This window comes from Ambystoma mexicanum, chromosome 9, assembly GCF_040938575.1.
Source record: "Ambystoma mexicanum isolate Mex_15411 chromosome 9, UKY_AmexF1_1, whole genome shotgun sequence".
In the NCBI taxonomy this organism is placed as follows: Eukaryota; Metazoa; Chordata; class Amphibia; order Caudata; family Ambystomatidae; genus Ambystoma; species Ambystoma mexicanum.
This window is the reverse complement of record NC_090931.1, coordinates 244314874-244333205: the sequence shown is the minus strand read 5'-3', so window position 1 is coordinate 244333205 and position 18332 is coordinate 244314874. Positions and strand designations below refer to the sequence as shown.

Genomic DNA, 18332 nt, shown 5'->3' with positions numbered 1-18332 from the left:
CGTGTAAAACAGGGATTTGCAAAATATGGCAACGATTAAGAAAATATTGTTTCTTCACTTCTTCACTCTGATGAAAAAGGAGCAGCATCTGATTAATCTATCAGGCAATATATTTATTCATACTTTGAAATAATCAAAACAAGTGATTTTAAGAGGTTTGAGTGGATATGTTCTCTTAAAATATGTTTGTTTTTACTTCTCAAATGTCATCAGAGGGGTTAAATGAGAATTGGGCTTGGGCGAATATGCAGAAAATGGATCTACAAATCTTTGTGAATCATCCAGAGACATCACACGAAATTCATACAAATCCGGCACACATTTGACCTCCTAATTAACCCCATTAACTTCCCTTCTTCCCCAAATCTCCCATTCCCAAATTCCTGGAAATGTATCTCTTCCTGAATGTTTTTTCACCTGGAAAGATAAATGTACCCACTATTCAACACACATCCATCCTATCCGTTTCTTCCCATCTCTATGCGCGTTCATGTGTCAGTTCCCTTAAGCCACTAATTGACAAACTAAAGAAAAACAATACAATAAAATACATATTGGGGAACAGCCATTTGCCGGTATTTTTGAACATAATATGTAGGTTGTTCTATGGTCAGTGCTCAGCAAATGAGCAAAACAAGTTTGAGGATCTTGTTTGCAATGGATCCTCTGCTTCCATTCACCGCTGCATATGAACAGCCATTACACAGCTCTAGACACGTGCAGTGGTGTAAGATGGCATAGGAGCAGAACCTTGCCTAGATGTTGACTTTTTGGAGCAGTCAATCTATGGCTGAGAAAGGTAAGACGTTTTATCTCAGACAGGGAGGAAGCAGGTACCCTTGCAGCTCCTGATAATCATGGGGACCCCACAAGTCAGAGGCCCTCAGTTTGACCCAAATCCTGTCTACGTCTCTTGGTGTCGGACCACTAGAGCCTCTCACCTAATTTTTAGGGGCTGTCTCCCTCTCATTTTTCGTTTCTGCCCTGGGCCTAGAGTACCTGCGGCTTGGGCCTTGTGGGGAGGCTGCATGCAGCCAAGAAACTGAACAGCAAAGACATTTAATTGAAGCTGCCGATATGAATCTCTAGCCGGCCTCCTCCGAGAAGACAATCTTGATAAATGATATCATTATGGTAGCCAAACCGATCAATACCCACCGCGTTTATCGGACTCTTGGATTTCAGCTTTACTGATTACCACCGCAGGGCAGATAGGTTTGCTCTAATGCCTCACTGGGGACCGAATATAAGACTTTCACCCCGGATGAATTCTGGATCCTGGCCACCGTGTATGGAATTATCTTCACCCTCTGGAACATCGAATGGGCTCTAGTTTAAACTCAATGCCTCATAGAATCCCTCGGGCAGATTTCTGCAAGATATTCTCAAGCCTGATAAATCTCACATTCATTTTAGGAATATGTCCATCCCTCATCAGGCCCTCTGCGGTGACACACTGCTGTTTCCGTGCATTCCTTCCCATTCACTGAGATCCTCCAGTTCTGTGCTCTTGCGTGTCCCAAGATTTCCTACGGCCCAAGCTGCTGGTAGCTACTTCTCAGCACTATCGCCACAATAGTGCAACCATATTTGTGTCGCAGCACCCACCAATTGGCTACTGTTGCAACAAGTCATGAAAGTGTGTTTAGTAACATCATGCAAAGGGTCAGTAACCCTTTTATTGTAACATTTATTCGCTGCACCAGCAAAACACACATCACAGAACAACAAGGTAATGAAAACATGTTCCGGCGACAAACAAGGGCCTGTCTCATTTTTGGCTGCTTATAATTTGGCTCCGAAGAATTTAAAGGGTTATGCTCTCAGTTACCTGTTAGGCAGCTTTGTACCACGCGACTGGCAGCGCATGCAGAAAACACGTTTTTACAAATGTCCCATAGCACAAGCTAAATGCGCTTCCTTGGACTTGGCTGTGAGCGCTGGCAACCTTGGCCATCCGTTTTTCATTGCACCTATTTTGAATGTTCAAATTAGCCGGCGACGTGTGTGGTTAAAGCTTTCTGTGAGTGCGGGCGCCAACTCTTGTACAAACAAGCCTCAGTTGAATGCCCCAGGTGCCTTGCCAGTCGAGCAATGAGCACCTGCATTTGTGAGCAAGGCAGTCCTCCTCCCCTGGCATTTTTCAAAACAGGGTGGGTTATGGATCATTCTGATCAATCTTTATGAGTTCAACCGCCCTTTGACCTTTAAGCAACCACAAAGCAAATCAATGGCTTCCACAGCAACAGGAAAAGGGTGTAGAAGCAGCCTCATCTCTAACTTCCGCTCGCAGGACTTTTGTTATTTATATATCTGCTTCCGGTGCGGCTAGGTGGAAAATATCAGAAATTTGCCTGCTATGGGTTTGCGCTATCACTCATACGGGTGGCTGGTCTCCGCTTAAGACCACTTTGCTCGCCTGCCTATCTCTGCCCGCTGAGGGGCTTCAGGTCTTTCCTCCAATAGGGATTCCTTACCATACCACTAATATTAGGCAGCAGCCATTTCAGAGTGCCACGTAGCAGCCATGTCCCAAAGAGTCAACAATGCTGCCCTATAAGACAATGACACTAATCTCATGTGGAGCACACATGCAAGCATGCCTTATAGGGCTGATTACCCATAGTGCCTTGCTCTGCAGCTGTGAATTGGAGGTGAACTTCCAGGTCTTGGTGCTAGGGGACGCTGTGACATGCGTGGCTTGTCAACTGAAAGTGGACGATTGTTCTCTTTCGTTGCCATTTCAGTCGTGATGAGGTCTGATCGCACGGCAAAATACAATTTTGGACTCAATTCAACTCAACGGAACTCTTGGTCTTCATTTGTCGACTTGCAACCACCAGATCCTGACCATATAAGCCAATTCAAGAAGCCATAGTTGCATGACTTATTCCCTTATGAAAATCCACATAAACGCAAAATATATATTGCCCCTTTGACCGAGACGGGAAGCAGCTTTCTGGTACCATGCCGCTCCCACCGGCAAGATAGATGGCATTAGCTATCTGGTTGCCCTCAGCTGGGTTCTTATTAAGAGTTACTTGGCACCAAATGATAAATTACCATTTGACCTGAGCTCTTGGAGACGATCCAAATTAATTGACCTGATACCATATCCACATCAGGGTCTCCGAGGCAGTGGAATGATTCATTAATGCAGTAAGCTGACTGCAGTGCACTGCTACAGTGGGCACCAGGCAGATCAAGTTACAGAGCGCTACTCAAGTGTTACCACTGTTATCATGGCAGAATGTGGCACATGAGAATTTAGCAACACACACACACATACACCGCCATTGTAGCTAACTCGCACACATACCAACACCCATGTATACTCAGAGACCCATGCAGACAAGTGCTGCATCATACAGATAACCTACACTCACGCACAGATTGCACGTGCATGTGCCAACTCACTATGATTTGCTTCAACACAGACAGAGCCGTCCAATGTCCCCACCATGCACGGGCAAACAGACAGCATCACATGCCTGCACACAAAGTGAACACTGTTCCCAACAGTGAGTTCCCACAGTTTCACAATGCTATGAATTCCAAATGATAATGTTTCGCAAAACTAGGGGGCACGTTTTCTGAAACTTGCAAGGATGAAAGGCTGAGCTGACTTGTTTCGTTGTTCATCTGTTGTGGTGGGTTCTATGTCCTTTCATCGTCAGGCATTTCAAAGTCTGCAATTTAAACTTGTATGAAATTAACGAAAACGTTCATCGAATTTCTTTTTTATTTTGAGGGGGGAGTCAGGGGGAATGCCCCCCTCTTGCACCTATTTTTAACTATACCCGAACCCCCCCAACCACTTATTTGCCCCCCCCCACAAAAAAAATTCGATGAACTTTAACGTCATTTTGGACACGTTTAAATTGCAGGTTTGAAATGCCTGTCGATGAAAGGACGCCGTACTGTCGTTGATTATTGCCAGACACTGGGGCAGACACAGGAGAGTTGAGTAGAGAATTAGCAAGTGATGGCAGGTCAGAATTTGTGGGTTAATATTAACATGGCTAAAAAGGCAAACTCTACCTGCATGGATGTGATAGCTTTTACAAATTGGGATCTAGTTTTCCAAACCATACTGTGCAATGTATACCAATGTTTACAGCCCATACCACCTAAAGATGAGCAGACCCACCCAGAGTTCTATGGAGTCACGCTTTCACATACTCCATGCCAACTTTAACATCAAGATCTATCAATACACTAACCATACACAACTCAAATGCACTGACGACGTACACCAATTGAACCATTGACAAACCCTCATACAGACTGGCTGCACCCAACCTACCCAGTAAGGCAGCACTCTTCCTACTGGAGAACCCTTCCACACACACGCAAGTCCAGAACTGCTTGATGGCTTGGAACATCAAGGCCATCACACCACGAGTCAGCCCACACGCTAATTCCTATGAACTCATCATCAACCACACCTCTCATTCAGGATACATATTGCTAAGAAAACCCAAACAGCTCCTTACAAGTTCCCCCTGCCACACAAAATCAGCCATTCATCAACATTCACGCCCGGTTCTCTCCCACCTGGCAGGAGGAGATACCTACACCCACTCTGGTTTCAGCTGAAAGTTGTCCCATACAACTTAACTCGATCTCATCATGAGACAGAAGAAATTCACGCCCATCGCAACTATCATCAAAAAACTGCAATGACTTCCCCTTCAAAGCTCAAATCACATTGAAGGCAGCCTACATTACGTACAATCCCATTACCAGCACTCCCCATCCTGCTTGGCAGAACAATTCAACATATCTGAAGGTTAATTTACCCTCAAGCGCCAAGCCACCTCCATATTAGAAACCAAGGGCAATGAAAGAGAGAAAGCAACTCTTCTCTAGCTCTGACTTCAGGGTAAGGAAGAACATACCTTCCCACATCAGACACCCCCTTCCTTCTGCATCTAATAAAAAACATGATGACAACCCTTCAGGCAACACCTTACTGCCACTTTAAAGTCCCCAGGGTTCCTTCTACGCCTTTCATGAAGCTGCGATCTTCTCCCCTTACTGTACAGTACTCAGCTGCTTCCGGGCTCGGTTCACGCAATACACATCAATAACAAAGCACCAGAAAATGCATAAGGAGCAGACCCACGGCTGGGTATAAAAAAGAAGCCAAGAGCTAAGGAGAGAAGCAACCAAAGGGAAGGGAGTGGATGGATGAGATAATGCAAGACATCCAAATCGGAAGGGCATCCATTCTCCAAGCTATACTTCTGTCCATGAATAATGCCTTGTGTGAAGTATCTTCAGGAAGGATAGCTTAAGTGTTAAGGGCTCCCCTCTCTAACAAAGAGGTTAAACCAGTTGTACTCAAACTATTTTGTGCTGAGCCCCCATGATTACAAATATTGATGCTGAGCTGCCCCACAGATGCCAGTCATTGTACTGGCGAAATCACCAGTCATTGTACTCCCTTCTTCAATATCCCTGCCACCTCTGGAGGTCCCTCAGGCCCCCAGGGGTACCAGCCCCACAGTTTGAAGGCCACTGAGCTAGTCTGATTGTCTCAAGTTCAAATACTAGCCAGGCCAATCCTTCCCTGGTCATTACATTGAATGAATTGTGTGTAGTAGCAGCTAATACTGCAGTGCTTAGGGTGTGGGGAATCCAGAATGGTATGCTATAGGAAAAACCTTATGATATTACCTTGGACGATTTAAGTGTACAAGGATCACAGGAGGTTGCGTGGCCAAGTGATTATATCAAATCATGGTTGGAGAACAAGTTAACAGATAAAAGCCCAGTGCTTAATTTGTGTGGGGGTTTGCCAGGGCTCAGCCCCAGCACTTATTTTCTCAGACTCAGTCTAATTATGATGAGGTATTTTGGAAACTGTATATTTTTATCTCTCATTCAGTAGTTATCACACACCAAGGAACAACAATGTGCACTGGGCACGGTCTCTTCATGTTGGCCCGGTTCATTTTTATTCCTGAACCTAATGACCCAGATGGGCGTGCTAGTTTTCATGGATAACAATGAGTTGGAAGGTGAAAATGCTCGGTGCACCAGCCATCTTGCATGACAATGGTGCAGCTCTGCTACTGCAGTGTGGGCTGATAATAAGAGGACCGTCACCAGCCAGAAGCACCACCACAGGAGCAACATCAGAGAAAAGGCCACTGCCTTAGAGGAGTGTCTGCCATGAGCGCCAAACTATACACCTCTGATTTTTCTGCAGTGTTTGATAGGCAAGTTAATCAGTTCAGGAATGATTTTTCGTGCATTTGTCAATCAATTTTCCATTGGGGAAAAGCATGTTTACAGTATTTTCTTTGGTGAGATGGTCAACATGTTCCACTTGCCACCTTTTGAATTGAGCAAAATGTTAACAGTGATGATGTGTTTAAAGAACAACTCAAACACTTGCCTTTAACCAGTATGTATGTTATTTTATGGCGATTGTTATCTATAAATTGCACAATTGCACAACTACCCGTGCATCCATCACCCACAATAGCTGGTCTGAGTTGCAGATTATGCCCTAAATATGTTGACACTTTGGGGCACAGCCATGGATTGTGGCACAAGTGGTCCTGGAGCTGCCTGCCCCAATTTGTTCCAGATGTGGTAGAAAATATTTGGGCGCTGGCACTTATTTTTTTAGTACAAATTAAGCTCTATAAAAGCCATACTAGAGTGTTCAAGAAGAGCCACGAACAGTGTTACTTCTAAAAATGAGGCATGAACCAGGCGATGTAACTAACAAGATTTAAGTGTAATTAAAGTGCAATCATTAATGAGCTTTGCATACAGGGCAGATTGCGGAGCACCTGCGCGTCTGACCTCTAGCGCTTGCATTGGGCCACGTACATGACAGGTTTAAAGGAATCCTGCCAGCATGCAAATTATCCCAATTATTATGTAAATCATCATTGATTGTATGCAAATTTAGACCTTGAATATTCATTCAGTGTGCCCGCAATGCATGACCCAGGTGATGCTGGGCAGGCATGCCATGTGTATCAGAGCTCTGAGCACTAACCTCACAGCAGCAAGACGTGCTGCCTCGGGCTCAATACCTTTCCCTCTTTTTCTAAATGTTTTGATACTTTTAATAAATCAGGAGAATAACTCTTCAAATCTTCCAATCAAGGAACCCTGGAGCTTTTTTGCTGGGTTCATTTTTTTTAATTTCACGTCAAATTAACTCACTGATTTCTTTCCCCACTCTACTAACCCAATACATATTTCATTATTTACAATATGAGGGGGGGGTAGGCTTGCATTGCTCCGGCAATCTGATTTGTTTGCAATCCAAGCCTCACTTTATACAATATGTTTTTAGTTTCTTTTAGTGAAAACTGTATCTATTACATTTCACTCTGTTTTCGCATAGGTTCATGGTCTATGATATGATATGATATAATGATTTGATATGATAATGCGTTTATAAGCGCCTATACACAAGTGTTTCAGGCCTTATATGTTATGATAAGGCATTTACAACGTGCCTATACACAAGTGTTTCAAGGTGCGAAATTAATTAAATCCGGTGACTTAAAGATTGTTCTTTAAATAATCTGTCTTTCCTTGCACGCTTTTACTCACTATATACTCACTGTGTGGCTGTCTGCCTGTCTGTATGTCTTTCTCTCTCTTCTTTTTCAAATGCTGAACTATTAGCTTGCATGTCCAATCCTTGGTTCATAAAGTCTATGGTGATTTCCCCCACATGCTATCCTGAACATATGTGTACTTTACCATGTGCACTTATTAAGGGCAGTAGGGTAACAACGAATGAAAAGGGATCTATGAAAAATGTGTTGAGGGATCCCTGCCATTCAAGCCACCGTAGCACAAATACATGCTTCTGAACAATCTGGGACCCCCTTAATAGTCTCATTCCCTATATGCCATAGTGGGTGCAAGGGTATGTGGGATACCCCCGATTAAGGGCTATACTGAGACAGCATATGGTCTTAAACGTTGAACTGGTGCAGTATGCACAGTATCGGTGAATGGTAACATTAGCTACATTTTAAAACCGGTCATTGCTTTGTTGTTGGCCGCTGACTATCTCAAGGTTCCGGCCCACGACGAAGAGTCATTTCCAGATCAAATGCTTTGTGTCATCGATAAAGTGTTCTCGGGCCCTTTGCCCTGCAGGTCACGCAGCACTGGGACGGAAATTGATCTGGAAATAGGATCCTTGTGTTCTGGTGTGGATCCCTACTAGTGAGTGCTCAGAGGATGGCCAGGGTCCTCATGGCTTATTCATGACCTCAGGGGGTTCAGCTCTCCTGAGGTCTAACCCACGCCAGCCATCCTTCCTTGTGAGCAGAGCAGTGTAGTTTATACTCACCACAACATTATAATGCATTAGTCCTTAAATTAAAAGAACAATACAATGATAGGAAGCTTTGGTTCTATCTGCCTCTGTCTCAATTTATGAAATACAGTCTGTTTTTACAGTGGCACGTGTGGTTTTGGTGTAGCAGCATGGCTCTATAGCAGCCACCCCAATTACCAGCAGAGAGACACTCAGGCCCATCAAAATCTCCCCACCGCGAGAACAAACGACTCAGCCATGGGGCAAAGATAACTGTCTTTATTATCTATCAAAACGACAGGGATCACAATAGAAAAACATGAACTCTCCAAGTTTCTTGTCTTTTGAGTGTGTGTCATCCGATTTTATTTGGGTGTGACATCACAAAACCAAGCTATGCCCCTGAAACCTATTGGACATTCACATCGGTTAGTTTAGGCAAGGTAGATATATGTCCTAGTGTACATATATTTTGGTGTCTTGCTGTTCAGCTTTGGCGAAGAATGTGACTATACATATGTATGTCATCTACCTGCATGAGTCGCATGTGTTTCGTGTCTATATGCAATGAGCTAATGCATGTTCATGTAGATTTGTGAATGGATGGCTATGTAGTTCATGTCTAAGTGTGGCTACGTCGTGATGTCAGTGATTATATCACTGATTTCATGATTTGCAGTCAGTCGACTTGTTCGATTGATGGCATCTCCATCTCCTCCAGATCATCAACTGGGTATGTCCTGAATGGCTGTGTGAGAGAGTAGCGTTTCTCAGCTCTATGATACATCGATGATGGTGGTGAAGGGCCTAAGAGTGGGGTGCATCTGTCGTGAATCAGTCTTCAGGCTGACAGATGTGTGGGGGGTCAAAAGGGTCATACTTGGACCTCTGTCTTCAGTTTCAAGTGTAATAAGCACCCAATATAGTTAAAATACATGTTCACATAACATGTAGTCTCCACAAGGCTTCAGTGGAGCACCCTCTCCTCTGGCAACTGTTATCTGGCTGCAGGCATCCCTCCCAGCTGGTTAGATCAAACTCCTCCTTTCTGCACCAGCACAAGCTCCATCTGCTATTTGCATTCAACCGGTGGGTCAAGATTTTGCATTTTCTGTGTATAGAGCACAATAATTGATGGAAAGGAAATGACATTGCAGCAAGCCAATAAGCTTATCTTGGACTTGTGTGTTATATACACATTTAAGAACGCTTGGGTTTCTAGAAAGGGCCTTGTTGTCAACCTAAGATCAAAAGACCTGCATTTCAACCCGAAAAGTGTCAACCACACCATGAGCAGTACGGCTCAGAGGGTCCTATTATGATTGCAGAAATGTTGAAGGAGATATTGATGGTATTGGGATATTTAAGCCATGTGGTCATTAACACTCTGAAATGCGCAGTGGGGCCATGATGTATAACGCCTGTCTGCGGGACAATTTAGCAGAAGTGTATGGGGTAAATATGTGGAGCTATGGGCACTGCTATCTATCACATTTTGACCAATATGGCACAGATGGTATGTAGAAAAGACGTCCAGGATCCATTGTGTTTGGGATCCTGCATTCTGAGAGCTGGGGGTTCACTTGAAACATGTGGTGCTTGATGCACAAGGGTTTCTGAATATTACCTGGTGCAGGGATGCTCGTAAGGAGCCCGGGGTGCATTATGCTACTGGATGACCTATGTCATAGGTGGAGGGAGGCACAGACTGTCAATTGGTTGCCATGGCTCCCTACCACAAAGCGGGTTAATTCGGCTGGGGAGGGGGTTGATAACTTGCTGCTTCTACAGCCTCCACCAACACCCCCACACTGGGAACTCTAGGGGGTGGGGAATGTGGCATAGGCTACTGGTCCCAGTATCACCCAAAGGGCAGAGAGGTGAGATATGACGCTCCTGCTGCACAACACTGTGGCCTAAGAGAATTCATACCATGCTGTTGACACTGTGTTCTGTTTAGTCTGCTGCTCTGTGACTGGCCTGTGGAGTGCGTCTTGGGAATATTTTGCTTCCCTACACATAGCCTAAGCCCCTGGCCTCCAACAAAGAGATTTTCATAATTTGAGTCCTACTGGTTGAAGCCACTGATGGAAGGCCTTGTCATGAGTTGCTTCCACCCACTGAGTAGCATGTCATGGTCATCCATGCTGGGACAGAGGCACCAGGTCATACAGGTGTCTGGTCAACACCTTCTGCATTGAACCCTGTCCTGTAGTACCATCTCATGGGGTGGAGGGGCTTGTCACCACACCCCTCTTGTCATGGATCAAGGCACATAAGTCCCAGAACCCTTGATAGCCCGCGCACCACATATTCATCCACAACTGCCCCCTGGTATGCACAGTTAGTGACAGAGGAGTAGAGGGGCGGGTCGGCAGTTATCTCCTGGCCAAAACGTATGCATCTTCCATTAGGGTGTACAACACAGAGGTAGCAATTTTAGTGCACCACGCGGGCACACACAGCTCCTTCCAACCAATCTGAACAGACTTGTTGACCATTGATTCTGTCCCACAACCCAAGATCTAACTGGTTGTGAATATCCCCGTCCACCATTGGCGATATGGGACTGCATACTAATCAATGGGTTATATCAATGGGATAGGTCAGCAGCAACATGCTCGCCTTGGAAGCAAGACTACACAGAGTGACACAGGTTCGATCCCTGGGTCCGCGCATAGAAACCTCTGGGCATTAAGTGCGTTATAAATAACCTATATATATGTTAACCTTCATTTATTGGTACTCCGTCATCTTTATCCGGTTTTCTCGATTTCCATTTCTCACCAGATTTTGCTTTCCCAGACACAATAATCCCAAGTGATTGCATATATAAATGTGGAAAAACCGTGACAAGATTCACCTTTTTGTATAGTTTTTCCATATGTTTATCCTCTTATAAATTCATCTTAATGTGAACGAGCCCAATGCTTAGTTACAAGAAACCCACCTGGAGGCATCCAATAGTCTGAAAACCACACATACTATCGGAGCTGTGATGTTTGGGCAGAGAAAGCCTGTGTTTGTCAACAAGCTGCAAGAGGGCGGAGCTGCCTGTGTGTGCAAGCAAGACAGCAGTCCCACTTTTGCCGCCTTGTCCGCGATTAATTGGGAAACAAGATTTTACCGGAAGACCGGTGCCTAATTGCAGGAAAGAGCATGATTGTGTCATTCAAGCAACGTTCTAGGGAATATTGTTTTGTTTTCTGCTAAATTCCTTTGAAATTCGTGTGCAGTGACCTGAATCCCTATGAGAGCGGAGTGTAAACTTCTTGCATTCCTAACGATATTTCTTGTTTTTTCCTTGTATCAGGTTCCCGTCCTCGCCTTGAAGACTCCCCACCCCGGATAGTGGAACACCCTTCTGATCTCATTGTTTCCAAAGGGGAGCCTGCTACACTCAATTGCAAAGCAGAAGGGCGCCCTACCCCCATCATTGAGTGGTACAAGGATGGGGAGCGGGTGGAAACCGACAAGGAGGACCCTCGCTCGCACCGCATGCTGCTTCCCAGCGGCTCCCTCTTCTTCCTGCGCATCGTGCACGGCCGCCGGAGTAAGCCTGATGAAGGAGTCTACATCTGTGTAGCTAGGAACTACCTGGGAGAAGCTAACAGCCGAAATGCTTCGCTGGAAGTAGCCAGTAAGTCTTACTAGCAACACAGCTTCTCTGTCTGCCCATTGGACCACAATACACACACCTTGAAGCACTGTCCAAAGCAATCACATCATGTATTTGGTTAGAGTGAGTGCTGTGGTTTGGATAGTGCAGTTTGATGCTAGAACCTGGAATGAAATGATTTGAAATCTGATGGCTTGATGAAAGTAGACTAATGTTTTTCTTGGAGTTGTAGACTTGTAGAAGAGGAGACCCACTGGCTTATAGAACATAATGAAAAAAGTTTTCTATACAAGAGTGTATTCCTTAAAGGCGAGCAGAGCTATGGCATAGTCAGTCATATGGCATAGTATGTTAACATGTGACTGCCTCGTTCACAGCGCTGCGTGAGTTTTAGAGACATCAGCTATTCTGGGAAACGTCCATTCTCTCTTGGAGACCATTTGTCTGCTTGGTTTGCGTTATGCGACTAGGCTTTCATACTGCCGTAAATCACCACCGTAGCAGTATGGGAGGGCCTATGGTGGTCCATGATGTGGTGTACGGTGCCTCGCGAGAGTTATCCAGACTGTAGTCTGCTGGAGGAAAGACAATGAACTAGGGGAAAATAAGAGGATGGGAAAGCGGGAAATAGATGCTGCGAACGCAGGGAGGGAGGCATGCAGCTGGGCAAGTATGTTTGGAGACAGCATGAGGGCCAGAGAGCCCTAATTCTGCAGGAGGGAAGAGGCAGATTTGTCCTAAAGTGTTAATATAATTGCATTGTATTTCCAAGGTAGATTTGGATAATATAATATGCGATGCAATGTTGGAATGATGTTACATGCAAAGTGTACAAGAACTGTTGAGGGGTGTCCGATTCGTTGGGATGGAAGTCTTTGCGAAGTGGCAAGTCATTTCCTGTCTGAAGCAGAATGTGGCCCTCCGACCAGGGATTTCCTTTCTTGACACTTTCCTACCCCATAAGGGAAAGCCTATGTCGTCGTACGTTCTCTATCCACTGCCCCATTCATTCCACAAGCTTCAGGTTCCTGTAGCCGAAGGGCGTGCAACATGCGGCTCTCCAGACATTTTAGACTAAGACTTGCGTGATACATCACCATTGACTAAGGCTGATGGGGATTGTAGTCCAAAAATCAGGTGAGCCAAAGGTTGTAGTCCCCTGTTGTAAGATGATTGCTGATGCCATCAGCAATGGGTTGCTGGATAGCTAGCCACATCCTAGCAATTTGTAAGGTTAAATAAACTAGGCATGTCAGAATCTCAGGGTGAAGAAACACTCATACTGTGAGGGGAACTGGCATTGTGTCTACAGATATTTAAGATGAAACAAAAATAAGAAAAACACTCTAACGTTTCTTTTTAAAACATTGTTTTTTAATCAATTCTGGAAACCTTTTTCCACGCGTCATTTCTGCTTGGATATACAGTGGTCTGCTGCTTGCTTCAAAACCAGTTTATATCAACATCTAAAGGTGCCAGACGTGCAACCCATGCTGCACATTGCATACTGGTAGTGCTGGTCATGACAGGCACAGACAAAAGAAATCTGCAACATTTAGCTCTCCAATATTTTGGACTACAACTGCCATCAGCCTCAGTCAGTATAGCCACTAGTGAGGCACCATTGGGATCAAATCCCAATCATCTTTAGAGCTGTAGGCTACGGACCATTGGGACATGTGCTGGCTCACAGAGGCTGTCATAGCATCATGCAGAACATCGGTCGAGACTTAATCTTGAGGACAGCCCCTGATCCTCCACCCATCGGCCTCCAAAAATATTTACACAACTCCTGAACCATCGCCATATCCTTGACATCATCCAACCTATCATTCTTGGTTTTCACTTTACGTTTCTCACTTCATTGATCTTTACATATGCAATACATGCTCTTGGGATTCTGGTACCCAGGCCATTGGGCCGCCAACCTAACTCGACTTTACCTGGAAGAAAAACATTGCCCATGAAACACTTGCCTGACCACTTCTTGAGACCCTCACTCATCCAAACCTTATAGGTACACATATACTGTACTGTGTTTCTTGTCTTCAGTCATTACACATTCTAAATTAATACCACACCTTTACAGCCAAATCAAATCCTTGTTTTCTTCTATTTAATCCCACTAATTATCCAGTCAATGTTTTCCAGCAGATTAAGTCTCTACCCTGCCTGTTGTGGGACAGACTGCTCCTTAACTCGGACAAGCTTTAGGCGCTTTGAGACCACCATGCTGGTGAACTGGTACAGTATATAAAAATAAATAATAATAATAATAACAATTTAACACATGCTCCATGAAGACAGTCTTATTCATAGCCAGCTTCCATCATACCCACTCAATCCTACTCAATCCTATTCCTCCTTTGAACACCTTGTCTTCGAGCTTTATGCCTCTTCTACCTTCTCTCTTCACTTTTCATCTTGACTCACCTGATGCTGCCACCTTACTCTTCTGCAACCTCTGTGACTCTCTTTGCCTCACCATTCTTCCCTCTGGTCTGACCCACTCAGCCGGGCAAACCCTGGATGCTCTCCGCTCCGTGGATATCCCTTTTTCTAACCCTCTCACTACACCTCTCTCCTGGTATAACCATGCTCTCCTCTACACCCATCTGAAGCTCTTGGGCTCCCCGGCAAAGCCTCTTCCTGCACTGCCAGTCTCCTTCTCCATCATTCGACCAATGAAGTGTGTGTCAGTAGCAGCTTTTGACACCTCTTTCATTCCCCCTCCCACCCCGACTATGGACTCTCCCATGATTCAGTCCTTGCTAACCTTCCCCTCTCCATCTCCAATACCCTTGACACCCTTGCCCCTGCCATGAGAATCTGCAGGAAGCCTGCTTCCAAGTCCAATAGTTGGTATGATTCCGGCATTGCCTCGCTGAAAAGCAAGTGCAGAGTTGCGGAATGGAAGTGATTGGCTTCTAGCACATCCTCTGACAAACTGGCATGTCGCCTGCTCCAAAGGCAATGCAGATTCTCCATCCACTCCAAGAAGTGGGCCCATATCCAAGCCTGCATTTCCGAGGCAACCAACAACATGGCTGAACTTTTCAAAATCTCGAAGGAACTTACCAATCTTTCTGCAGTCTCCTTTGCATGGCCCTGGCCTCCCATGTCACATCCAAAGTTCAGGGAATTCTGTCCTCACTCTCCTGTACCCCTCTCTGTACTCCCCCAACTGCTCTCAGGCCTCCCCTGGGCCCCCCTCCTTCCTTCCCACCTACTCTCCTCCTTCTCACCCACAGCACCGAAGAGGTCACCAAGACAGTCTGCCCTATAAAGGTCACCTCCGAACAGGTGCTTCCCTGCTTATCTAGAACCATCAAGGACAACATTGCCTCCTTGCTCTCTCCTTGGCTGAGTTCTGCAACCGGTCCTTTGCGACTGGCTCATCCCCACCACCCCTAAAGCACTCTCTTGTGCACCCAGTCCTAACAAAGCTGTCTGTGGACCCTTCCTGCCCAGCTAATTGTTTCCCTATCTCTACTACCCCCTTCTTGGACAAACTCTTGGAGAAGTTGGTCATCACCCAACTAATCCATCATACTGAATCTGTTGGCTGGCTCTATGACCACAAGTCTGGCTTTTGAGCAGCCAGAGACACGGAAATTGTTCTCCTGAACATCTGTGAAGACTTGTTCTATGTCCTCATCTCAAACCCTCCTTCCGTTCTCATCCTCCTTGATCTTTCCTCTGCCTTCGACACTGTCAATCATGCCATCCTCATATATCAGCTCTGTGATACCCTTGACATCACAGACCGGCCACTGGACTCTTTCCTTTCTGATCAACACTCCCAGGTTCAACTGGGCCCCTTTTTCTCTCCCACCTCACTCTCTGCCTGTGGTGTCCCTCAGGATTCTATCCTCTCCCCTGGCTCTTCAACATCTACCTTGCCCCTCTCGCCCATTTGATCTGCACCTTCTCTCCACATGTTCAGTGTTATGCTGATGACACAGAGCTCTTCTTGAAGCTCCCCTTCTACTTCATCTACATCCTCTCCTTTTGCTCTCCTTCCTGACTGCCTGACTGCTAATCAGGCACGGTGTTATGCTAATGATCTATGCCTCAATGTCAATAAGATGGGGATCCTCCTCATTGGGACTCCAGACTGTCCTTCCCTCCTACTCTCCGGTCACCCTCCTTTTGCCCCCTCCCATCACCCTCCTGTGAGGTAAAAAATCCTTGGAGTCATCTACGACTTCTCTCTCTCCTTTTCACCTCATATCTCTGACCTTGCCAAGAAGGCCCAATATCAGCTTCACCTCCTCAGAGACATTCTCCCCTTCCTCACCTTCCCCCAGAAGCTCTGGTTCTCTCCAGGCTGGACTATTGCAACAGCCTCTTTCTCAATCTGCCTCTTTCCTCCCTCTTCAACTTATCCAGAAAAGGACTGCAAGACTTATCCTCACGGCCAGGGACTGCATGTCTCCAGCCCTAAAATCCCCCACTGGCTTCCAGTGGCCACAGGGATCATTTTCAAGACCCTCTGCATCATCCACAGGGCTTTCTGGGGCTGGGTCCTCACTACATCTAACTTTCTCTCCCTAAATACCTCCCTGCTAGAATCCTTCTGTCCTGTAGCTCCAACTCTCTGCAGATCAAACGTTTCTCCGAGCAGAGAGTGGGGCATAGATCTCATTCTTCGGCAGGAGCCTTCCTCTGGAATGGGCTCCCATCCCCTCTCAGACTTGAGCCGGACCTCCTTAAGTTCCAGAAACTCCTCAAAAGCTTCCTTTTCTCCTCCTCCTTCCCTCTCAACCTCCCTTACTAATTCCCCCTGCCATTGTGACTGGTCCCCTGGTCCCTTATGAGTCTTACTGGGGCCAGGCCCTCCTCGAACAGTCTCCCCCAATACCCTTTAACCATCCCGTGTCCTCTGGCACCCTTCCCGGACCATCCTACTGACTCTGGCCCACCCCGTACTCGCACTAGTTGACACCCCTTCTCCCCTGGCACTTGCCCTTTTGTCTACCTGCAGCACTTGTCCAGCCCCTGGAGTCCCCTCCTGCCTGCACTCTCACCTCCCCCTCCCCCTCTCCCTCATCCTTCCTTCCTCCCTAACCTGACCCCTCCCCTTGCACTTCCTTTATGCACTTTCACGATCCGAATGTCACAAGGCCTGGTAGGACCGGTATTGTTTTCTCCTCTGTCCCCCCAACCCATGCCTTGTTGACTGTATAGGCGCCATACAAATGCTCAATAAATAAAATAAAAAAATAAAATAAATGCATTTTGGATTACTTAAATAGTCTAGAGTTAGTACATTCACTCCTTATTTTATTAATTACATGTTTTCATCAATAAATATGAATCTGAAAATTGTATTCTTTTCATGTGTATTATTTAAATGATTCACTGTTTAAATCAAGAAACCAAATTTGAAATGATCTTCATTTGAATTGTCTAGTTAATATGAGAATAATGTTTACTTCCATTTGGATATGGAATATCCTGTGGTTATAATTCTAATGAGCAAAGTATACTGCCTGTGTTTAGTTAGCCACCCAGGAAATGCGCTTCTACAGAACCATAAAACAAATTATACTTCCTGTGTTTTGGTAAACCGTAACATTGCATGTTCTTGATTACCATGTTTCCACTATGAAATCTGGGTTCCATGTGTTAATATCCCCGCGAAAACATCACGATACAAAAATATCACCATATTTGTGCGGCGATATTGAGGCATGGACCCTGCGGGGGACACCCCCGCAAACCCCTGCATTATTTTGAAATGTGCGGGGACACCCCTGTAACCCCTGCTCCCACAAATTATCCCCCCAAAAAATATCACCTATGGCGTTCCCAATGACCATATATACAGCAATATTTTTGGTGGGGATAATATTACCTGATACCGAAATCTGGAGCTTTTTAGGTCATTTTCTTTCTTAAGTGAATGATTTCTCATTGGTATTATTTAAACTATTTTACAATTATTTGATCCATTAGTATAAATCAATACAACGTCTGTTTATTTAGTACAACCAAGCAGGTGTGCTGGAGCAGTCTGTAGGCACAGGGCTTGTTTGGACATACTAAATAAACAGACTTAAAAGTAATGGGATTATCACATTAAGGAAATACTAGATCAGCTTTCTTTAAACTAAAAATTAGAAATCATTCCCTTAAGAAAGAAACATAAGTACCTCACTGTTTCATTGTGGACACATGGTTTCCATGAACAGATAAAATAGAGGTTTATCAAAACGCAGGAATGGAAATGTGGTACAACAGCTAGAAGAAGCATATTGCGTGCGTGACTACACTAATCATCGGAAGTGTGAAACATGTGTAGGCCGTGAGCAACTGAAAGCAATAAATTGCTCACTAGAGTTGTAAACGGAGGATATTGTTGAAATTAATCTCATTTCAAATTTGGTCTGTTGATGCAAA

At 45.2% G+C, this 18332-nt stretch overlaps 1 protein-coding gene across 2 annotated transcripts in view; it reads left to right on the top strand.

Annotated features, from left to right (window-relative positions):
• ROBO3 (roundabout guidance receptor 3) overlaps nt 1-18332 on the top strand; it is a 468117-nt gene that overhangs the window by 59744 nt on the left and 390041 nt on the right. For both annotated transcript variants that reach the window (XM_069614542.1, XM_069614541.1), the window contains exon 2: nt 11622-11948. In XM_069614542.1, coding sequence (XP_069470643.1) covers nt 11622-11948 — 327 coding nt within the window. The remainder of the gene's footprint in view (nt 1-11621; nt 11949-18332) is intronic.